This window comes from Pangasianodon hypophthalmus, chromosome 29, assembly GCF_027358585.1.
Source record: "Pangasianodon hypophthalmus isolate fPanHyp1 chromosome 29, fPanHyp1.pri, whole genome shotgun sequence".
In the NCBI taxonomy this organism is placed as follows: domain Eukaryota; kingdom Metazoa; phylum Chordata; class Actinopteri; order Siluriformes; family Pangasiidae; genus Pangasianodon; species Pangasianodon hypophthalmus.
In genome coordinates, this window is record NC_069738.1 from 2,961,726 (window position 1) to 2,987,840 (window position 26,115).

The window sequence follows — 26,115 nt, forward strand, 5'->3', positions numbered from 1 at the left end:
CCAAAACCAAACATCTGACCATCAGTCAGACAGTGAAAAGCTTCCCCTCCTACGAGGAGAAGATAAAGACTGCTGTATATTAGTCTCGCCCTGCCATAGTGACCTGCCTCGCCCTCGGGTCTCTTCTAACTCATCTGATCGCTCTGCTTTATTATTCTTGCTTTATATTTTTTCTTACCTTTATTAGTAAATACACTTTTATTCTGTAATTTTATCCATCCTTTTTTCAATTATTCTGTATATAATGCCTTTAATTGTCCTTAATTTATGTACATCGTTAGCACTATTTTTTTTATTTTAATCTATTATTTTTTTAATCTAATATTTTATTTTATTTTGTCTTGTCTTTTTATTTTATTTCTCCTTTTTATTTTATTACCCTTCCTTTATACTTGCTTTGGCAATACAAATGTACAATTATTTGTTGCCAATAAAGCACGTGAAAACTGAAAACTGAAAACTGAGAGAGAGAGAGAGAGAGAGAGAATCTGAAAAGATGTGGGCCTTTAACACAGGAATATATTATTGTCTTTATGAAAGAGCTTTCTCTCTCTCCCTCTCTCTCTCACTCTCTCTCTCTCACGCTTTCATTTCAGCATAATTTTATTACCATCATTGGGTCTCATTTATCAAGCCGGATATGAGCAGATTTATTCGTAAATTGTTAGCATGAGCGTTTACACAAGAAATTTGGTATTCATGGAAACCCCGTACATTTGGATAAACCTTAGGATCCTACTTGTGCTCCTGAGTGTGTGTAAATTTACACATAAGAAGACTAACTAATGTAAACCTCGACATCTTCGAATTCAAATCATATCATTTCCATGGATTACTACTTTTACATCTGTTATAAATTGCTTATTTTTATTACATTTACAGCGTTTAGCAGACGCCCTTATAAAGAGTGGCTTATAGAAGAGCTTTGGAGTCTCTATCAAAAACACATCCTCATGCTGGATCACTAGGTCAGGGACTAAGAGTACAAGTCAAGTCAAGTGGAGAACATTTAGTGAAATCCATTTTTTTGTATTATTGGCTAAGAATAGTTATGGTTTTTCATTATAGCTCTTCTTACTTTTCATATTATCAGCATGGTATAGTATGTAATTTTCAGACTTGCTGGAGCATGTTAAACAGTTCTCAAGATTCATGTGTTCATGAAAACCTCCATACAATCCATCTATTGTGAACAGGAATGTGTTTGCCAGGGTCTAGGAGAGTTAGTGACCTTGAGTTAGCAGCCTAAGTAAGCTGTTTAGAGAAAGGGCTTTGTGAGTATGTAGGCAGTCGAGGACTGAATGTTGAAGGGACAACACCTGTGGACTGTATGTGCATGAAGCTTCAGTAAAACTATTCCTCTTCTCCGGGTTTGCACCTGCTTGCATCTTTATTAAGAAGAAAATCAGAAAATTACTTCACAATCCATCAATGGCATTTATTAAAGCTTCTAAAAATAAAAAAGCGAGCCAACACAAAGCCATAAATTAAACTTTTATAAATCCAGTGTAAAATGTTTGTTCGGTTTGGCTTACGCAAACTTCTACACACAACTTTACTAAAAGATTTACAAATGAGGCCCAGTGTGTTTATTACAATATCACCAAATCATTTCCAATATATAAAATAATGGAAAGCTTAAAGTTACAGCTTTAGCTCTGACTGTTACAAAGTGCTGACACTGGAGACTCCTTCCATCAATGTTAAATAAACATCTCCTTACTTACCAAATCAATGATTACGCATGTTTTTTAATGTGTTTCTGTGGAGCTTTAGCCATACAAGCCCCTGTGAATGAACTGTTACTATAGAAAGGATAAAGTATAGCAACAAGCGTATTAATATAAACCTGTGATTTGCAGTTCTCTCTTTCTCAGTCCTTCTCAATGATGCGCTGTTTCAATCTGCCTCTGTCTGTGATCCTCACTGGCTCTCTTTCAAACCTAATGCCACGATAAATTATCAGTTTGATTTAACCTGAGTTACGCTGTTGGATTTTATTACATTTTACATTAACGAAATTGTAGGAAAAGGTATGAACGCTAACCCAACCCCTGACTCTAATGAATCTGTAAATGTTAGCCAATTGCTCTATCTGTCTTTCTTGAGAAGGTTAGATGTTCTCTGGTTGAACGTATCACTACATTATAGACACCCAGGATGGAACGGCTGTGTAATGATGGTGTGTGTAAATCCTTCAGGGTTTGAGTTAGATTGTGAAATGCAGTACTGATCAGTGTGTGTGTGTGTGTGTGTGTTGTACTGAGCCGTTCTGGCCGTGTGTGTGATGGGGTTTGCATTGATCTCTCTGCGGTCGTCTCTCCTCCGCACCGAGCTGCGCCATTCCTCCTTCCTCCTCCGCTCTGTCTCTCTCCTCCACACATCATTCCTCACCCCCCTCCATCCTCTCTCTCTGTCACTCTTCATCCAACTGAAGAACAGGAGGAAGACAGGATGAACTTTTCCTCCTATCGCACAGCTACGGCTCCTGTAGCACTGACCAGGCCACACAAACCCACCGAATAATGAGAGAGCGAGAGGGCAGCAGAAAGAGAGAGGGAATGAGGGAGTGCTGCAAGAGAGAAATAATTGGGGTCAAAGGTCACGTAGTCACTAAATTCTCCCTCTTTGCTCACTCTTTTCAGTTTTCTTATCTTCTCTTGCCAAAAAATCACAACATGCAACCTGCATGCATCAGATAGATTGTAGGATGGGATCTGTCATTCTCTGTTGTTCGTATTATGACTGTCCTCTGGCTGAGAGGGCTGACCTGGGTCCAGGTGCACTCATCTGTTTCCCACATCCTATTCTCCAGAAATTCTGCATCATGGCCAAACATCACAGAAGAGCTCAAAGACACAGAAGCAGTGTTAAACTCTTCATGTACTGGTTCTGCTTGGGCTGATCTGACTGCTAATTTTGGGGGGCTATTTTTTTTTTTGGTTATTCTCTCCATGTTTCAAGCTATGCAGAGTCTGATTTGGATGTCCAGTTTGATCAGATGAGACTTTTGGCTTTGGTTGGGCTATTGTAGGACTTGTGGGGAAGTCTGGGTTTGGCTGGGCTGTTTTCTGCTGTTTAGCTGTTCTGGTTCTGCTTTGTCTTATTTGGGTCTAAGGAGGCTTTTTTGGGTATGGTCAGGCTTCATGTCCAGTTATCTCTTCTCTAGGTTATCTCTTCTGACCTGTTCTTAGGCTGGTTTGACTATTCTTGACCAGATCTGATGTTTGGCTTTGAGTGAGCTATTCTAGGACTTAGATTGTTCTGGGGTTAGTGGAGCTGTTTATCTGTTTTGGCTGATTTGGATGGGTTTCTTTAGAACTTTTTGGGCTGTTCGGGTACTTGTGGGGCTGTTTAGATGTTGTGATTGCTTTATTGAGAGTGGTGTTCTGTCTGGTTTGATTGTTCTTGGCTTGACTGGCCATTCGAGTAAGATCAAAAGGTGAATATGAGACAATAGATCAGAATTTCAGATTTCATTTCTTGATATTTACATCTACTGTAGATGTCTAAAAAATATTGGAACATGTGACTGACAGGTGTTTCTTGTTGCCCAGGTGTGCCCTGTTAGATCGATTGTTTAAACAGTTAATAGGTCTGAATGTCTACTCTCAGTTTGAGCCCTGGGGTTCTGCATTGGTTATTAAAAAGGACAAACCAACATGAAGACCCGGTAGCTGTCTATGGGAGCCATTTTGCAGCTGAGAAAAGAGGGAAAAATTGATCACAGCCATTGCACAAGCACTGGGCATAACCAATACAACAATTTGGAATGTGCTGAAAAAGAAAGAAACCACTGGTGTACTAACAACCAGATATCGAACAGCAGTTGATAACAGAAACATTGTGACAGCTGTGAAGAAAATCAACAGTCAGTGACATCAGCAACAACCTCCACATGGCAGGGGTGAAGGTATCACAATCCACCATTTGAAGAAGACTTCAAGTGCAGAAATATAGAGGCCATACCACAAGATGTAAACCACTCATCAGCAGTAAGAATCTGAAGGCAAGAATGGAATTCAAAAAGAAATACAGAGATGAGCCACAAAAGTTCTGGAACCAAGATTAACCCCTACCAAAGTGATGGTAAGGCCAAGGCGTGGAGAATGAAAGGATCTGCTCATGATCCAAAACATATGACCTCATCAGTCACGCATGGTGGAGGTAGCGTCATGGCTGGGGCTTGCATCGCTGCTTCAGGAATGGGTTCACTAATCTTTAATGATGATGGAACTAATGATGGTAGCAGCAGAATGAATTCAGAAGTCTACAGAAACGTTCTGTCTGCCAATTTACAGAGAAATGCATCCAAACTAATTGGAAGGAACTTCATCATGCAGCAAGACAACGACCCAAAAAGCACTGCTAACACAACAAAGGACTTCATCAGAGGAAAAAGTGGAAGGTTTTAGACTGGCCGAGTCAATCACCAGACCTTAACCCAACTGAGCAGCATTTCACCTCCTGAAGAGGAGACTGAAAAGAGGAAGCCCCAAAACAAACAACGACTGAAAGAAGCTGCACTACAAACCTAGAAGAGCATCACTAAAGAACAACGCGACAGTTTGGTGACGTCAGTGGGTCGCCAGCTTGATGCAGTTATTGCAGGCAAATATTAAATCTTATCGACTTTAATTTACTTTAAGACTATCTGTTCCATTACTTTTGCTCACCAAAAAAAAGTGTGGTTTGCCAGCAAAGGTGCTAAAGGTGCAAGAGGTGTTCTAAGTTTTTTAAGACATCTAAATGTAAATATCAGGAAAGCTAAAATTCTGGTCTATCGTCTCATTCATCTTTTGATCTCTCAAACCCATATATATATATATATATATATATATATATATATATACATATCTCAAGTTTCTGCAATACCACTGCTCCACTGATTCCCTTCCCTATAAGCACTAATGCAGTAATGTGCTTTTACGGCTTCATCAGTGTCTCTCAGAGGGTAAATATGTCAGAGGAGACTCTGATTTAGATTATGCTGCAAATGGAGCTCTAAACAGAAGCTCATACTGATAAATGTCTGACATTATTCTACAGAGCCACGAAGCTGTAAAATATGATTGGGTTAATGTCATTTAGAATTAAACCGTTAACCTGGACAGTCATGACATTTAATAGCGCTATGGATTAGAAAGGGAAAAAGCATCGGCCACCCTCACATGTCTAATGAGTCATAATGGCTTTGGATTTGCTGTTCACTGCAGGCAGAAATGGTACAATATGGGTTTGAAAGCTTCGTGACTATGTTAAACTAGCTTCATTGGACATCTTGCAATATCCTGGTGACCTACTAAAATGTGCATAAAATGTTTTCCATATTGTTATTGTAATCCAGCGAAAGGGCAGTCTTTGGGTCGAATTTGCTTGCAAGATAATGACAGCTGATCTCAGATGTGTCTTATTTTAGCTAAAGTGATAGCAAAGTCCTGTGCTGCTGGGAGTCTTGCTGTCTGGAGATCCAGTGCGTAAGTTACATGTATTTTCACAGAGAGGCTATAACGCTTTGTAGCTTGACCTGTACTAGTCTTTCTGAGCATCATTGAAAACTCCTTTTGTTAATTTGCATCATGCTCTTGTAGCGTCTGTGCTAATCCGTTTACATTATTCAGCATCTGTGGCTTTGATTCAAATAACAGTATTGATTTCTGTGGCGCAGAAATGGATGAAGCAGAAGTGTTGAGAGGACGATACTGTGGGTTTGTGGGTGTGTGGAAAATGAATAAAAGAAGCAGTTATTCTACGTTTGTGATATTCATTAGTGGTGTATTGTGGTAGTGTAGTCTACAGCTCGACCGCCATCTTTACAACTCAATCTATATTTATAAACATTCCTACATTTACTTATTTACCAATTTTTTTTCATTCTTGTGAAGACTGTCTTTCTTTCTTTCTTTCTTTCTTTCTTTCTGTTTCTGATTCTGTCATAATTTCATTATCTTTTCTTTTTTCTTTCTCTCTTTGTCTCAGTATCCAGTTTCTTTCTTTCTTTCTTTCATTTAATCTATCTATCTATCTATCTATCTATCTATCTATCTATCTGTCTGTCTGTCTGTCATTTTCCATTGTATCTTTTCTTTCTTTCTTTTTTTCTCTCACTGCCTCTTCATTCTTTCTTTCTGTCCTCATTGTTCTTTCTTCCTTTCGTTGTCCTCCTTGGTCTTTCTTTCTTTCTTTTTTTCTTTTTGTCCTCCTTGTTATTTCTTTCTTCCTTTCTATAGACTGCTCACTCCTGCTGGGCAACACACATTACGATCCCACTCTCTCATCCCTTCCTCCATCCTTTCATCCTCTCTTCATTTCTCTTCATCCAGAAGTGCCCTTGAGCTCTTGCACAGGCACTGTATAAATGAAGCTGATTATAATAATGATGATAATTAATGAGGGTTTTTACAGCAGGAGTCGGGGAAATCTGCTAGATAGCGTACACAGATCATGTTTTGAGCTGATCACAGCTACATTTTCTCCTTCCTGACCCATTTGATCTGTGATCCGTGGCTGTAGGTTCGATCGTGTGTAACTACATTCCCACAGCATGAATGTCGAGTTTATTCAGAAGCAGCGAACCAGGCGCTCAGCCGATAACCGCTTTTTTTTTGTCCCATTAAAGTGGAACCGTTCCCAATTATGTTTCACTTTCCTACTTGTCTGGTCTTAATGAAGACGAAAAGCTCTGGTACACTGTTTCCACTTAATTAGGCCCTATTTACCGGAGGTGTGAGTGAAGAAAAGGAGTTAATACTCTCTCTTTCTTTCCCTTTCTCATCCTCCCCTTCATGGTTCTCACTCCGATTCACAATCGTAATGACTCTCCTCCCTCACTTATCACACACACACACACACACACACACACACACACTGCAGCATTTGATTCATTAACACGTCTGCGTGGAGCGCGCCGGAGAGTGAGCGTGGGCCCAATCGATGTGGCTCGGCCCCCGAATCCGTTCTTTATCATCTTAATATGATTCTCATTGACGAAACACTTTCTCAAAATGCCATGCAGGCCGCACTTTTACATATTTCCCTCTTTACAGCACACGACTCCCATCCACATCACACACACACACACAAACACTCACATACAGACACACACAGGAAGAGAGAGAGAGGAATGAGTGAGCGAAGAGAAGAAAGTGAAAGAGAGAAAATAAGAAAGAATGATGGAGAAAGGGAAGAAAATCCCCCACCAATCACTTTTCTTTCTTTCTTTCTTTCTTTCTTTTTCATGCTCTCACTCACTATCTTCTGTATGATTTCCTTCCTTTCATTCTTTATCTTTCTCTCTTCTAGTTTAATTTTCTCTTTTCATCTCCTCTTAAAACCTTATTCCTGTATCGTCTCACTTTCTCTCAATATCAGCTACATTTAAAGATAAAGGTGTGAGCAGTAGAGCAGTAGTGTCTGTGAGTGTGTGTACAGTAAATAGCTATTAAAAGGTTAATCAGCTTCTGACAGTGGAGAGACAAAGAGATTAACCATTTAGATTCTGATGAAAGTTCAGCAAATAAAACACTTTATCATGTCTGGGATTTGGTCTCAGGCATGAGAAAGCTCTATAGATCATCTCCACCTCCATGTTCTTCATGATAACACACTCTCCTTTAGCTTATATTGGTCGTCATACCACAGTGTTGCAAAGTATAAAAAAGCCAGAGAACCTGATATCATTGTTTTAAACATACATTCAAAAGCAGGAATTCCACCAAGAAGAGAATAATTCTGCCACAAATGACTTGTTGGAAACAAATGCCAATGGCATATATAAGCTAATGCACATTATCATACACAGTAACAACACAGATGCAACGTTTAAGGTTAGGGGCGGGTTACTGTTCATACCATTTCTTACTACTTTCATAAAAAATTCAACAAAAAGTGTAAATAATGTCAACTTACACATACACTTTACACATATTTTACACCATACTGCACATTTACTTTACACAAACTTCACAGCAGCACATTACACATATAATTTACACATACTCTACAGCACCACACTGCTCATCTACCTTATACAAACTTTACAGCATTACATTACACATATACTTTACGCATACTTTACAGCTCTTCACTACACATCTACTTTACACATACCTTATTTCATTAAACATCTAATTTTTACACATTTACACAAACTTCACAACAGCAGCATGTTACACATATACTTTAAACATACTCTACAGCACTGCACTGCACATCTACCTTACACAAACTTTACAGCATTACACATATACTTTACACATACTCTACAGCACTGCACTGCACATCTACCTTACACAAACTTTACAGCATTACACATATACTTTACACATACTCTACAGCACTGCACTGCACATCTACCTTACACAAACTTTACAGCATTACACATATACTTTACACATACTCTACAGCACTGCACTGCACATCTACCTTACACAAACTTTACAGCATTACATTACACTTACACTTTACACATACTCTACAGCACAGCCCTGCACATCTACCTTACACAAACTTTACAGCATTACACATATACTTTAAACATACTCTACAGCACTGCACTGCACATCTACCTTACACAAACTTTACAGCATTACATTACACTTACACTTTACACATACTCTACAGCACTGCACTGCGCATCTACCTTACACAAACTTTACAGCATTACACATATACTTTACACATACTCTACAGCACTGCACTGCACATCTACCTTACACAAACTTTACAGCATTACATTACACTTACACTTTACACATACTCTACAGCACAGCACTGCGCATCTACCTTACACAAACTTTACAGCATTACATTACACTTATACTTTACACATACTCTACAGCACTGCACTGCGCATCTACCTTGCACAAACTTAACAGCATTACACATATACTTTAAACATACTCTACAGCACTGCACTGCACATCTACCTTGCACAAACTTAACAGCATTACACATATACTTTACAGCACCACACTACACATCTACTTTACACATTTCCTTTACACATACTTTACAGCAGCACTCTAAACATCTAATTTATACATACTTAACAGTATCACACTACGCATCTACTTTACACATACTTTAAATCAGCACATTAATCATCTAATTTACATTTACTTTACAGCTGCACATTACATTTCTACTTAACACATACTTTACAGCAGCACATTACACATTTACTTTACACATCTACTTCACAGCAACACATTAAACATCTGCTTTACACATAATTTACAGCACCTCACTACATATCTACTTTGTGCATAATTCACAACAGTACATTACACCTCTATTTTACACATACTTTACAGCTGCACATTACACCTCTACTTTACACATCTACTTTACAGCAAAACATTAAACATCTCATTTTCACATACTTTACAGCACCACACTACACATCTACTGTATGCATATTTTAAAACAGTGCATTATACATCTATTTCACACATACTTTACAGCACAGCACTACATAGCTAATTTACACATACTTTACAGCAACACATTGCACATCTACTTTACACATACTTTACAGCAGCAAAATAAACATCTAATTTGCACATACTTTATAGCACCGCATTAAACGTCTACTTTTCACAGCTACTTTACACAAACTTTATAGCAGCACATTAAACATTTACTTTACACATACTTTACAGCACTGCACTACGCATCTACTTTGCATATTACACCTCGACTTTATACAAACTTTACAGCAGAACATTAAACATCTAATTTTCCCATGCTTTATAGCACCACACTAAACAGCTACTTTACACATACTTTACAGCAGCACATTAAAAATTTACTCTACCCAAAATTTACAGCAGCACATTACACATTTACTTTACACATACTTTACAGCTGGAAACATTACACCTCTATTTTACATATACTTTACAGCAGCACATTACACATTTACTTTATACATACTGTGCTTATGCATGAATGTTTATGTATGTTTCTGTATGACCAACCACTTATGCCGTACTTTAATCACTGGAGAATTTTAATAGCTAGTCTGAGTAATGAAATATGGCCACACACTACCTGGTGCAAACACTGTAATAAATCTTCCACTCCTGCGCTGACGTGCTGCCTAATGCACATGAATCACAGCATTGAGTCCTGAGAAATGACAGCTATTACACTAATGAATGGCCTGATTAATACAGGACATTAAAGAAAGGGCTGTGGACAAGGGATATCTGAGGCACGAGTCACCCACAATCTACCCACACACACACACACACACACACACTTTTAACTGTATTTCACAATCTTGAGCTGGAATTTGTTTGTGCATATTCCCAATTTGTCTTATGTAGTCTATTGCTCAAGCATTCCGATGGTCACAGATCCTTGTTTGCATAGCTTATGTATAGTTCCATGCAAGAAACTCAAGTCTCAAGAAACTTCTGGTTCATATCAAAACCTACTGTAAATAAAAATGCAACATAAAATACAGTTCTACACATATTCAGCAACACATTACAACAAATTACACATATTGCACACTATACACATATTATACAGCAGCACACAATTCATCTAATTTACGCATTTTTTACAGCAGCACAATACAAATTGGCTTTACACACTTTACACATAGAAGCACATTACACACAACTATTTTAGATATTTACCTACTTCACCTCCTTTACAGCACAGCACTACACAAAATCTATTTTACACAAAGTCTATTTTACAGTTGCATATTTCCCTTCTACTTCAAACGCACTAATTACAGCAGCACATTACACGTTTAATTACAGCAGCACATTACAAATCTACTTTACACCTACTTTTACAGTAGCTTATACATCTACCCAAACATACTTTACAGTGGTGCAATACAGGTCTACTTCACACATACTTTACATCACTACACACATTTACTTTTTTACTGACTTCACAGAGTTACACCTCTATTTTACACTTTTTTACACCCCGGACATTTCACCTCCATGCCAGCAGAGGTCACCACTTCCTGAACACAACCACTTCTTTTTCACCATGAATCACTTCCTGTTTACAGACTATATAAAGCCAGACCAGCTTCTCAATCATGATGAAGTCTTGCCAAGCTCTGGGTTTGTGTAAGTTCCAAGCCTTGTAGCTAGTGATTGTTTTCTTCACGCTTGCTGTGTTCTATGGCTGCTCTTTGGATTTGCTCCTTGTCTGAGCTGTTTATGAATTTCTGTGTTTAACCATTGGCTGATTTTGGTTTGTTTGTTGGATTTTGAAAATACTCCCCTCCTGCCTCCCCCAGAACATGGACTCGCACATATCTTCTGAGTCCTGTTCATTACTGAGAGTAATTGATGGCAGTCTTCACCACTGTAACATCATTAAAACAGTAAATAACTTTCTGGCCCTCAGGTTATGTCATGGACCCCAGTATAAGAAATGTGTTTATGGGATAGCACAGCTGCATTTTATGGCAGCATTGTGCACATGTGGATTCGTTGCCTCTTTCACATGCTTAATTTTTAGTGTCTCAGCAATTAGTGTGTCTCCAGTCAGTCCGAGAGAAGCAGCAGTTTTTAATTACTTTTGATGAATGACTAATTGCGTATGCCGTGATCCCCGATGCTCCCAGTACACACTTCATTACAGCTGCTGTGTGTCCACAGGGATGGAATCAATACACACACACACACACACACAAATACACACACACACTGGTTTAGAGTCTAGGTGTGTGCCAGAAAGTATAAATGTTCATAAACATAGCTCAGCACACACACACACAGGTGCATAGAAATCTGGGTCTAAGCCAAATCATCTGAATTATATAAATATAACAAGTTTGGGTCCTAACCAGACTATATGTGTATATCTGCATATTATTATATGCATGAGAAGTACACACACACAGATGAGTGTCCCTATGAGTGGAAGTGGGAGAAAGGGGCGTGTGCTTGAGTGGGTGGATGGGTGTATCTTTGAGTTGGACAGATATCAGTGTCTTTGAGCATGACATATGGGACATATATGTAATTAAAGCCACACCCTTCAAATATTTCTGTGTGGTTATAATATATATATAGTATTTATGTATAGTATGTATGTGTTTTCTTCATGTTGTTTTATGCGTATATGTTTTATTGTGTAAAGTCACCTTGGGTCTGAGAAAGGTGCTATATAAAATAAACTTCAAATAAACATCACAGGCATTTTAATTCAAATATTTTATTCAATTTAATAGGCAACTTAGCAGTAAGGTGTGTTAATGTTCACACAATGATTTAAGCTAAATTTTACACATCATTACAGAGTGTTAATGTGCTAATCACGCTATCCCAGATCTCTACCCGTTCGTTGCACCACCTATATCACTGGTATCACTGCGAAATAATGAGTTTGTGTGTGAGATGTGTGTGCTCATTTGTAGAATAGGGAAGCTTAACCAAAGGACATTTTAATAATCTTTGCGCTCTCTCTCTCTCTCTCTCTCTCTCTCTCTCTCTCTCTCTCTCTCTGCCTGTGTGTGTTTGTATGTGTGTGTGTGTTACAGGACCAAGAGCAGTGCATGTATGTGTGAGTGTGTGTGGAAACAGTGAGTGACTCTTCACTGGATTGGCCTGCTGTACATGGAGACTCCCATCTGGCCAGGTCAGTCACACTGTGTGTGTATGAGAGTGTGAGTGCATGTGTGGAGGTGGAGGGGGGTGTTGGGGTGGCATGGGTGTGTGTGTGTATGAGAGCGAGAGAGAGAGAGAGAGACCAAAGAAATTCTTGAGACAGACAGGCAGACAGACAAAAGGACAGACAGTTGATTGATGCTTTTATAAGATGTGTGTGTGTGTGTGTGTGTGTGTGTGTGTGTGTGTGTGTGAAGTTAATGTTGCATGTTTTCTCTAAGATTGATGGATCTCTGCAGTTGCGCATTAAGGAGAGGAATATGCTTACTCCCCAAAGACCATCTTTCTTTCCGTCTGTCTCTTTCTTTCTAACTTTTTCACACACACAATTCACACACACACACACCAGACAATCTACTACTACTACACACACTTCAGGCTTATGCAGATGATCTACTACTACTACTACTACAGCCATCATAGTTATGTGAACAATCTACAATTACTACACACACATCAGGGTTATGCGGATGATCTACTACTACTACTACAACAACACACATTGTAGTTATGTGAACAATGTACAATTACTACACACGCATCAGGGTTATGCAGATCATCTACTACTACTACTACTATTACTACTGCTACACACAGTGTGGTTATGCGGACAATCTACAATTACTATAGACACATCAGGATTATGCAGATGATCAACTACTACAGACACATCCGGGTTACGCAAATGATTTAGTACTACAGACACATCAGGATTATGCAGATCATCTACTACTAGAGACACATCAGGGTTACGCAGATAATCTACTACTACAGACACATCAGTGTTACGCAGATAATCTACTACTACAGACACATCAGTGTTACGCAGATAATCTACTACTACAGACACATCAGGTTTGTGCAGATGATCTACTACTACAGACACATCAGGGTTACGCAGATAATCTACTACTACAGACACATCAGGATTATGCAGATCATCTACTACTACAGACACATCAGGGTTACGCAAATGATTTAGTACTACAGACACATCAGGATTATGCAGATCATCTACTACTAGAGACACATCAGGGTTACGCAGATAATCTACTACTACAGACACATCAGTGTTACGCAGATAATCTACTACTACAGACACATCAGTGTTACGCAGATAATCTACTACTACAGACACATCAGGTTTGTGCAGATGATCTACTACTACAGACACATCAGGGTTACGCAGATAATCTACTACTACAGACACATCAGGATTATGCAGATCATCTACTACTACAGACACATCAGGGTTATGCAGATCATCTACTACTACAGACACATCAGGGTTACGCTTATGATCTACTACTACAGACACATCAGGGTTACACAAATGATCTACTACTACAGACACATCAGGGTTACGCATCTGGATCATCTACTACACACATCAGGGTTATGCAAATGATCTACTACTACACACATCAGGGTTATGCAGATCATCTACTACTACAGACACATCAGGGTTATGCAGATCATCTACTACTACAGACACATCAGGGTTGTGCAGATGATCTACTACTACAGACACATCAGGGTTGTGCAGATCATCTACTACTACAGACACATCAGGGTTACTCTAATGATCTACTACTACAGACACATCAGGGTTATGCAGATCAGCTACTACTACAGACACATCAGGGTTATGCAGATCATCTACTACTAGAGACACATCAGGGTTACGCAGATCATCTACTACTACAGACACATCAGGGTTACGCAGATCATCTACTACTACAGACACATCAGGGTTATGCAAATAATCTACTACTACAGACACATCAGGGTTACGCTAATGATCTACTACTACAGACACATCAGGGTTACGCTAATGATCTACTACTACAGACACATCAGGGTTACACAAATGATCTACTACTACAGACACATCAGGGCTATGCATCTGGATCATCTACTACACCCATCAGGGTTATGCAAATAATCTACTACTACAGACACATCTGGGTTACGCTAATGATCTACTACTACAGACACATCAGTGTTATGCAGATCATCTACTACTACAGACACATCAGGGTTACACAAATGATCTAGTACTACAGACACATCAGGGTTACGCTAATGATCTAGTACTATAGACACATCAGGGTTATGCAGATCATCTAGTACTACAGACACATCAGGGTTATGCAGATCATCTACTACTACGGACACATCAGGGTTACACAAATAATCTACTACTACAGACACATCAGGGTTGTGCTGATGATCTAGTACTATAGACACATCAGTGTTATGCAGATCATCTACTACTACAGACACATCAGGGTTACACAAATGATCTAGTACTATAGACACATCAGGGTTATGCAGATCATCTAGTACTACAGACACATCAGGGTTATGCAGATCATCTACTACTACAGACACATCAGGGTTACACAAATGATCTACTACTACAGACACATCAGGGTTATGCAGATCATCTACTACTACAGACACATCAGGGTTGTGCAGATGATCTACTACTACAGACACATCAGGGTTATGCAGATCATCTACTATTACAGACACATCAGGGTTGTGCAGATGATCTACTACTACAGACACATCAGTGTTACGCAGATAATCTACTACTACAGACACATCAGGGTTACGCAGATGATCTACTACTACAGACACATCAGGGTTACGCAGATGATCTACTACTACAGACACATCCGGGTTACACAAATGATCTACTACTACAGACACATCAGGGTTACACAAATGATCTACTACTACAGACACATCAGGGTTACGCATCTGGATCATCTACTACACATATCAGGGTTACGCAAATGATCTACTACTACACACATCAGGGTTACGCAAATGATCTACTACTACAGACACATCAGGGTTACGCAAATGATCTACTACTACAGACACATCAGGGTTATGCAGATCAGCTACTACTACAGACACATCAGGGTTACGCAAATGATCTACTACTACAGACACATCAGGGTTACGCAAATGATCTACTACTACAGACACATCAGGGTTATGCAGATCATCTACTACTACAGACACATCAGGGTTATGCAGATCATCTACTACTACAGACACATCAGGGTTACACAAATGATCTACTACTACAGACACATCAGGGTTACGCAAATGATCTACTACTACAGACACATCAGGGTTATGCAGATCATCTACTACTACAGACACATCACGGTTACGCAAATGATCTACTAGTACAGACACATCCGGGTTACACAAATGATCTACTACTACAGACACATCAGGGTTATGCAGACCATCTACTACTACAGACACATCAGGGTTACACAAATGATCTACTACTACAGACACATCAGGATTACGCATCTGGATCATCTACTACACCCATCAGGGTTACGCAAATGATCTACTACTACACACATCAGGGTTACGCTAATGATCTACTACTACAGACACATCAGGGTTACGCAAATGATCTACTACTACAGACACATCAGGGTTATGCAGACCATCTACTACTACAGACACATCAGGGTTACACAAATGATCTACTACTACAGACACATCAGGATTACGCATCTGGATCATCTACTACACCCATCAGGGTTACGCAAATGATCTACTACTACACACATCAGGGTTACGCTAATGATCTACTACTACAGACACATCAGGGTTACGCTAATGATCTACTACTACAGACACATCAGGGTTACGCAGATGATCTACTACTACAGACACATCCTGGTTATGTGGAGAATATGAACATATTCTAGGTCTTTAGATTTGGGCTTTAATATAGTTTGGTTTTTTACTTGTTAATTTGTGCTACAAGAAATTGTGGAGTAAAAACCGAAACAGTGAAAAAGAACAACAGCAAACCTTAGGATATTTTATTAGATATCTTTTAACTTGTTATATCTTTACACTTAGTAAAGCCTAGTCTGAACAGAACACCACTGACTGCAGAGATTTTTGTGTCATAAATCTGAGATGGACCTCTTATTTAAAGATGATAAACTGTGATTGTGTTTAATGTCTGACTGAGTGCTAACAATATTCTATCACGTACAGATGCAGTGATAGGAAATACAGCCTCATCTCCATCTAATGAAGTACAAACATAGTCTAAAACATGTACAGGACAGTATTTGGGGAAAGCCACATGCGGATGGGATGGGGCTATGGCCTTCATCCCTGTTTCTATGCTGCTTTTTATTTATTTATTTTTTTTGCTTTATTAAAGTAGATGTACAACCAATACAGGGTTGACAGTTTTTAAAGAGCATTTTAAGATGTGCTGACCTCTTTGAAGCTGTAATTCTTTTTCATATCATATCTCTCCTTTTGTGGTGTTTTTCCTTGTGCTCACTCGAAAGAGGCCTTACTTTGCACATATACACACTCACATGTAGACACACAGACCCTGATTCTTTCTCTGCAGTGGAGGAAAGAGAAAAGGAGAGAGAGAGTGCTGACGGAGGCATTTGCTGTGAAACGCCCATTATAGAGACCATAAATCCTGCTGTGGCTCTCCAGGGCTGCCTGTGTCAGCAATCAGAGAGAGAGAGAGAGAGAGAGAGAGAGAGAGAATGCATATAACATTTTGAATTTTGGGGCACAACATCAATAGAACTGTTTCTACAAAGACATTCTTTGTGTAAACAAAACCAAGCTCATTTCCACATTTCAAGAAAAATAGCAAATTTCCACAATTCGAGGAAAGTTGCATGTTCTCAGATTCTGGTACGACTGTCAGAAACTGACACCCTGCACCGCACAAAACTATCCAGAGGCGGAAAAATTAAGCAGTCAAGTGGATCATGAATCAATTTTTTTTTCTTTGGCCACTTACCAATTTAATAAACTGTATTTCTGGGCATTTTATTTCTTCTTAGTATTATCCATCCATTTTCCATACTGCTTATCCTACACGGGGTCCTGGGGCGGGGGGCCTGGAGCCTATCCCAGGGAACTCAGGGCACAAGGTGGGGGACACCCTGGACAGGATGCCAGCCCATCACAGGGCACAATGACATTCAGACACTATGGACAATTTGGAAATGCCAGTAAGCCTACGACGCATGTCTTTGGACTGGGGGAGGAAACTGGAGTACCCGGAGGAAACTCCCAAAGCATGGGGAGAAGAAGCAAACTCCGCACACACGGGGCGGAGGTGGGATTCGAACCCACAGATGAGATGCGAGGCAACGGTGCTAATCACTAAGCCATTGTGCCCCCCTATTATTATTATTATTATTATTATTATTATTATTATTATATCTAAATCCAGAATCCACATAAATTTGCATGGACACCAACCAAAAGGTGGATCAGGAGTTTATCATGGGAAAACTGTGTGTGAGGAAGGCATACACACTGTATGGGACATCATACGTGGGTGGGGCATCACCCACGCTCCTGTACACTTACGGGTCATTTAGTGTATCCAATCCATCTACCAGCAACCTGCAGGGACAAGGAGAGAACATGAGAAACTCCAACCAGATACAGCTCAGTATCAGGCTGGGGACCCTGGCACTGCGATTTGGCAACTGTACTCCCTGAGCCACCTAGAAGACACTACATGGCATTATTTAACATCTCAAATAGAAATATCAGATGTTGTTTTGTAGATAAATCAGGCCAAATACTAATGAGTGTATGGGGGCACTTACCTCTGAGCAGTGTGCACTGCTGGTTCTGTGTCTTCAGTATTGTGCACTCTGTCATGTATCTAGGGCTTGTGTGTGTGTGGGTGTGTGTGGGTGCGCATGTGTGTATTATGCAAATGGGGGGACGTGCAGAAAGTGATAAATGTGTTTATTCGCACACCACTGCACAACAAGTGTGTTCATTTACAGCAGATTAACAGCGGGGAGGAACAGAGACCGCCTTCTACTGTTTCACTTCACACACACACACACCATAGTGACACCAACCCAGGTGTTCCCCAGCAGGCTTAACAGCAGGGGGGATTTTCCGCTGTGTGTGTGTGTGTGTGTGTGTGTGTGTGTGCGTGCAGTCACTCATAAAGCCCAGCAGAGTGATATGGAGGTTCTGCTAGGCTCATTACACTGTCTAAACTCACACACACACTAATCTTATCTACTGAACTACAGCTCAGTCCATATTCATTCTTTCTACTTCTCTCCCTTTAAACCCATTTTAATTACACTTTTCACCCACACACACACACACACACACACACTCACACACTCTACTGTACTACACAGGAAGAAATGTATATAAGGATGAGAAAGAGAGAGAGAGAGAGAGAGAGAGAGAGAGAGTGAGTGAGTGAGTGAGTATGTGTGTGTGTGTTATCATACACACAGATTTCAGTGAGCCCAGAAGTTGTTTCATTGAAATCGGAAGGCATGCTGATGGCTTGGAGAAAGGCGTTATAGCCCAGTAAACACCTGAGTAACTCCCGAGTAAACACCAAGTATCTGTTTACAGGGTCATCTTGCATTCAGTACAGCATAGGATCCAGGAGTAGACAAAGACTGATCAAAGGAGAAGATACGAGTTAAAATGAAAGGAACAATTGTTTGTTCATCATTAAACACTGATCAGAAGACTTTCTAGCAAAGTTGACATATACTGATGATCATACGCAGTACAGAAGAACTCCACCTTCCTGATACAATTAAACAACTTCTGGGCACAATGAAAATTCTCTTGCGCTCTTGCGCACGTGTGTGCATGCAAACACTCAGTGTGCACAAGTATATACACACACACACATTTGTACATATAACTGAGACGTAGATGCTAGTCTAGGACTGAAGTAACACGGGACTGAATGCACAGGGTTATATAAGAGTTACCTAAGAGTACCCTTATCTCCCTGGGAATATAGCGCTCTTGAAACATAAGACTTTGAGAACAGAGTCTGTTGGAAATATAGGGCCCTGGAAGCATATGGACCTGGGAATGTAGGATTTTGAGAACATAGGGATCTGGAATTATAGCAACCTGGGGAATATACAGTCATGGCATACAAAACATTCAAAAACTCCGCATTGGCGCTATTCTGTCCTTCTTTTGTCGCTCTCTTTGCTTCAGTGGCAGCTTCTGAATTGGACAAAGAGGTGATGGATGAACACACCATCCAGTGAGTAGTCTTGACAATGTCTAAAAGACTTTTCACAGAAAAATACGTGCCCTTGCACATAACACTCTAGAAACATAGCAGGGCCATGGGATATGGGGAAAAAAATAATTAAAAGCAAGTAATTAAATTCGACCCTGAGAACGAGACCCTTTAAACATAACACCCTGAGAAAAAGGGGCTGTTTCCTAGAAAATTCTGAACATGAAAGGCTTTAGGAATGCCTTGCATTGCATCATGGGAATCCTCTTCCATGGGAAGAGTTGATATTAACAAGTAGCGTTGTGTGTTCTATCACTGTGACGTCTTGCAACTGATGTTTTAGTAAGAACACTAAGTAGACATGAATTTCAGTGTTATCTATAACACTTGTTTAGCATCTCCCTTTTCTGAGGTTCTACATTCAGTCAGAATGAGCGCTTACTTTTGTTTCCGTCCTTTCATATTTTCCTATGTCCTTTTATGTTTTCCTGTGTCCTTTCATGTATTCTCACCAATAATTACTTGTTACAATGAATTCTAATAAGGACTCGAGCACTAGAGTATAGGACAAGCCCAGAGTCCTGTAAAGGATTAAGTCCCTTGCTCTTCCTTCCCCATGTTTTCCCTCCACATTAAATTCTCTCTCATGACTTTAGCAGATCAGTAATAAGTTCCTCCCCTCACACAGCGCTGTCAGTTAGTGACCAGCGAGTGTCAAGAGGACTCGGCTAATACCCGGAATGCAAAGCAGGGGGCTGAGGTAATTGCTCCGAGAACCACTCCGATTGCGGCTGATGGATCGAGAGGAAGCAGGCACTGATTAACGAGTGCCACTTGCCGTTGACGCGAACGGAAATTAAGTATTTAGGTTTGAGAGCGGCATTCGTCACCTTCTGGCGATTCAATGAAGACATTAGTCAAAGAGTTCAGGGTGGAGATGCTACGTCTACTGTACAGACACGAGGACTGAATTCTTAATGAGGATGCGCTAATGATGATGCAGTAGTGCACAAGCGCTGTGTGTAGAAGGAGAAGGCAGCATTTAATTTGTCAACACTTTATTGAAGTTCAGCCAAAAATGAAATGGAAATAATGTAGTCGAACAGACGAGACATGCGTATAGCTACCAGTGTAGCGTTATCTCTTGAAAAGTCCGAATTTGGCTCAATACCACAGCACTGTTTAATTCTACATCCTGACTGAAGGTGTTGATTAACTTTCTATAACAGCAGCTCTATAAATACTCTCCTTCTAGTACGTTATAGTTTCTATAGTAACAGCTCATTAATAGTGACAGATGTTTTGAATAATTTAAGCCTAAAAATAAACTTTATTTTTATTTGTAAAAAATGTATAACTGTTGCATTGTTGAAGATTTGTTTAAGGAGATGTTACTTTAACATTTGTGGAAGGAGTCTCCAGTGTCAGCGCTTTGTAACGGTCAGAGGGAAAGCTGTGCTGAAACTCTTCAGGAAATGGGAATTCTCATGAAACTGGTGGTTATAAGCTTCCATTACTTGTTAGCTACATTATCCTTGTAGCTCCAGTGTGAAATTTCAGAAGGAAACTTCAGACATTAAAGCTGTTTTGGTGGGAAAATTGCATACAATTGATTCATTTGATTTCACATAATGATTCTATAATTCCATGTCGAAATGCAAGTGGTAAAGGTGTGAGATCAAGTAAGTGTGTGTGTGTGTGTGTGTGTGTGTGTGTGTGTGTGTGCACGCGCGTGTGTGCGGGCATGCATGCACTTGTGTGTGGGTGTGTGTGTTGAAGTTAATCTCTCCCTGAATGACCTTGCCTAGTAATGTGAGCAGCTGTGTGTGGCCGTTTGGTTCTGCTGTTGTGCTCCACGTTTCCTATCTGACTGCATTAGCAAAGCCGTGAAGTGAGTGAGTGTGCGCGTGTGTGTGCGCGTATGTGTGTGTGACTGAGTGTGAATGTGTCAGACTCATGCAAGCTGGTCCAGTATCAGTCGATAGTAGCCAATTTAGAAAATCAGCCAAGTTTGCAACAGATCCGTTCAAGCGACGTCGGAAATAAAAGACGTATACAAGATCTGATGCCGTGGGCTACTTGTCGTCCCAGGAAAGAAGCATGGATGGAGAAAGAGAGAGACAGAGAGAGAGAGAGATCGTAGACACTGTAGTATGCATTTTAGAGCCCTAGATAAGTGACAGAGTTCCCACTACTTAAGCTTGAGCTCCTCTAAACCAGCCTCCCATAGACTCACATTGATTTTCTCTTTATCGTAAGGTGAATTCGCCTTATCTTGAATTCAGGGAATTCAATTTTTTTTGTGACCAGGCACTTTAGCCTAAATTAAAATGTACTTTTACATACATCTGCTTTAAACAGAGTTTCTTCCAGAGTAGCACAGCTGAGTCTAGAGGGAGATTTCCTGGTTTTATTGCAAAACATTTGATCACTCAACACTGAGGCTCTCTCATAAAGCACTGCTACAGAATATTACGAGGTAAAGCAGTAACAGCACGCGAAAGTAAAGGACTACAAGATCTATCTAGTTCTACAACAAGAACAAACGTGTTTTGTGGATGTTCCACAACGTCAAATGTAACTATAATTGAATAAAAACTATGATGTGTCATTTTGTTGTTTGAATTATTGGCAAATTTCTGTGGTATAAGAGGAATAAAACACTTCAGCATGTGCTATAATAGAAAAATAATACATTTTGGAATGTTGGAATGTCTAGTAACAGCAGCTCTGCTTGCATTGATTATTGCATTGTATTACATTTCTTATTTATTGTTAAATTTATTGTTAACTTATCCTTGTTAAAACTACTGTGCTAGTCAAAAATTTTGTTTAAGCATAAACAGAATGTTTTCTAGCATATTCTGGAAAAATCAGGTGACATCAAAGTCAGTTAGTCAGGGGCACAATGCATAAGACAGCATATCTAAACTAAATCAGTTAAATTGGCTAATCAAGCATACTAGCGTAGAAATTGGCCATCTGACTAGCTAACGTATTTAAATATTCTTCATGTCACAAGCTAACATCATTGGCTCTCCTAACTGTTAAAGTGATTTGATACATTTTACACACTTACACATGAAAACAATCGTTCATTTTACAGCACTGAGAGGAAACACTGCTATGACGGCTAAATGACCGCATGCTGCTGCGTTAAGGATGATGTCATCAGATATGTAGGTCTGTAATACAGAGAGCTGTGGGAATAAATGGTGAATGGAATTAGAGAGAGAGAGAGAGAGAGAGAGAGAGAGAGGTCAGATGAGGAACGAGTGTAAAGAGGAAAAGAAAGAGGATAATAAAGAGGATATTAGTGTGTGTAAAAGAGAAGGAGGAGGTGTAATATGGAGTAATAGGTGAATAGAGAGAGAGCGAGACAGAGAGAGAGAGACAGGCTGACCCTCTCTGTCACACACCACCGATCTCCACTTTAGCCGTCAATGGAAATCTAATTGGCCGAAAAGCGATCAATGGAAAGTAAATTGGTTTTTCTATGGAAGCAGGCAGGAGCCTCACCATCTGCAGTGATGATCTGCAGCACCGCCATCTTTAAGTCAGAGAGAGAGAGAGAGAGACAGACAGACAGACAGACAGACAGACAGACAGACAGAAAGAAGCAAATTAATTTCGTTTTTTTAGATTTTTATTAATGGAACAAAACACCAATCTGTCAAATCTAATTTTTAAAAAAAATCTGATATTTAAAAATAATAATAATACTATTATTAGTAGTAGTAGTAGCAGTAGTAGCATTTCATCTATTTATTATATATTGCTACTATTTTATTTTACTATAATTATTTAATTATTCTTAATTATTTAATTGAATAATAATTTAATTATTCTATTTGTTATTCTTTATAAAAATGGAGAGATAGTGTCTTATGTGCTAATTCTCTCAGTTTGCATAATATGCTTTATTTGATAGGTGTATGTGTGTGCGTGTGTGTGTGTGTGTGTGTGTGTTTTCAGATGACACTCAGATCCCCAGGATTATCCTGACATGATCTAGCTAATCCACTCCAGTCCCCTCAGTGCGCACACACACACACACACACACACACACACACACCAACATTTAAATATACGCCAGCACTTGCATGTGTAAAGAAAAGGTGAAGCACAAATTCTATAAGAAATATAATATATATATATATATACACATACTGTGTGTGTGTGTGTGTGTGTGTGTATTTGTGGTTAACCTAGATTTCATCAGTTTTATCAGTGTCTCATAATGGTGCTGTCTGCTAATGTGGTGCAACTCTGTGTGTGTGTGTGTGTGTGGATGGTGCTCTCCTGATCGAACATTCATCACATTGACACAGTTAAATACTGCAGCAGTCAGCTCCTCCTTTCTCTCTCTCTCTCTCTCTCTCTCACACACACACACACACACACACACAGGCAATCAGCACAGCTCATTCATCCCAGCCTTACAACAAACAAAAAAATTCAACACATAGCCACCAAACGAAATGATCATTTTAACCTTCCAGCACTGAATTAACTACTACAGGCTGTAAGTAAGGAATAAAACATGACAATGTGGTGTGATGAAGAAGAGTTACTGTTACCACACTGAAGTTCATTATTTTCCTATAACAGTATGTCTCCAAGTGTTTTATTCCTCTTATACCACAGCAATTTACCAATAAATCCATATTTTATCTAAATTAAGGAATGACACATACTTTCTAATCCATTTACAGTTACACTTAATGTCAGTTAATGGAATATCCCCGAAACAAGTTAGTTCCTGTTCTCACTTACGTTATAGCAGCTGTAAAGTGGCCTTCTCAGTCTAAGTCCCAGAGAAGAAGACTTGGCCTCATTGTCTGTCAGTCACAATGAAGGAGGCGTGGCTTGTGTCCCTGATAGTGGCCTATGGGTCTGTCAACCTGACCGAAGGAGGCTGTCATACCTGTTAATCCCTGTGAAGGAGGAGGGGCATTTGACTTGACTGCTTGTTAAGAAATGGCTGCTTGTGAAAGTGAAATGAAAATATAATCAGCAATTCCTGCATTTCTATATCCAGAATAAAGAGAGAACACAGCACTCTCATTTGCAGTTGACACACATTTTCTAAGCTTGTGAATTCCCGGGGTAAAAAGCGTACCTAGATAAACGTGGTGCTAATTCTTAGTTCACATCCTGTCTCTTCTGCAATTTTAAAAATTTTCAGTCTAACATCTGCTTAAGTATCATATTTATTAAGTACCTTAAGCATGACTTTCCTACACAGTGTTGTGGACTATTTCTTATAAATTCACCTGAGATGAAAAAATTTGGATTGAAACACTGTTTGAGTGAACATCTGGGGCAAGAATCCACAAAACACATCCATGTTAGGGAAAAAACAGTTTTCTAGGCAATAGCTTCTGTGGAACAGATGTCAGGGAATTCAAAGCTCTACTATACACACACACACACACACACACACACACCGTGTCAGGATCGATCACACACAGACAGGCAGGAGTCTAATCTATGTAATGGAGTTTGGATAATGGGACTGGGAGAGGATGAGGATAAGGATGAGGAGGAGTGAGTAAACCTTCTTTTTCTTCGCTGACTATTGCATTGTGTAGCAGTTGTACAAAATGGCGTCCTAAAGTCTGAACATTTCTGTTTTTACCCAAATGAATAAAAAAAATGTAAAACTGTTTCTCCATCATATTTCAGTAACATGATTCTATAAATAGTGTGTTCTTATTGACTGACAGCTGTAGGGCTGATAGCACAGAGTCAGTATTACGTATCAATAGCACAGTGTGTGAACAGATTACTCAGATAGATTTCAGATGTCTTAAACAGCTAAAAATGGATGCCATCAACTTACGCATTAATACATCAGGACAGCTTTGTGGTCCTCCAAGTTTTTTTACTATATGGGCATGAATTTATACAATCACGTGAAACTCATTAGTAATGCCTGAAGTGTTACTGTGTTGTTCTTCAGTAGTTAATCATGCAGAACACATAATAATTCATTACTCATTTTTTATTATTTAAAAGATTGTTTTTTTAAAAAGTACAAGAAAAAAAACATCTGCCGTAATAAAGGTTTGCTTCACAGCTGCTCAGACAATGTTCCCAGGTGAAATGCATGAAGTTTCCTAGAACAGCATGACCCCGTGTGTTTTATTCGTCTCATACCACAGCAATTTGCTAACAATTCAACTTTTTTATTCATTAAAGAGCAGCACTTTTTGTTCCTGTTCTTATACAAGTCCCTGTGAATGAGCAGTTACTATAGAAACGATAACATATCAGAATGAGTGCAGTAATATAAACCTGTGATTTGCAACCTTCCAAAATTCATGTTACTGTACATAATGAAAAATAGAGCAAGTCTCAGTGGATACTCTGATGTCTTGGACCTGA

General features: G+C 39.4%; 1 protein-coding gene across 4 annotated transcripts in view; it reads left to right on the forward strand.

Moving 5' to 3' along the window:
• LOC113523957 (RNA binding protein fox-1 homolog 3) overlaps positions 1-26,115 on the forward strand; it is a 201,556-nt gene that overhangs the window by 28,271 nt on the left and 147,170 nt on the right. For all 4 annotated transcript variants that reach the window (XM_034301418.2, XM_034301415.2, XM_034301417.2 and 1 more), the window contains exon 2: positions 12,524-12,621. In XM_034301418.2, the coding sequence (XP_034157309.1) occupies positions 12,600-12,621 (22 nt within the window). In that variant the 5' untranslated portion in view covers positions 12,524-12,599. The remainder of the gene's footprint in view (positions 1-12,523; positions 12,622-26,115) is intronic.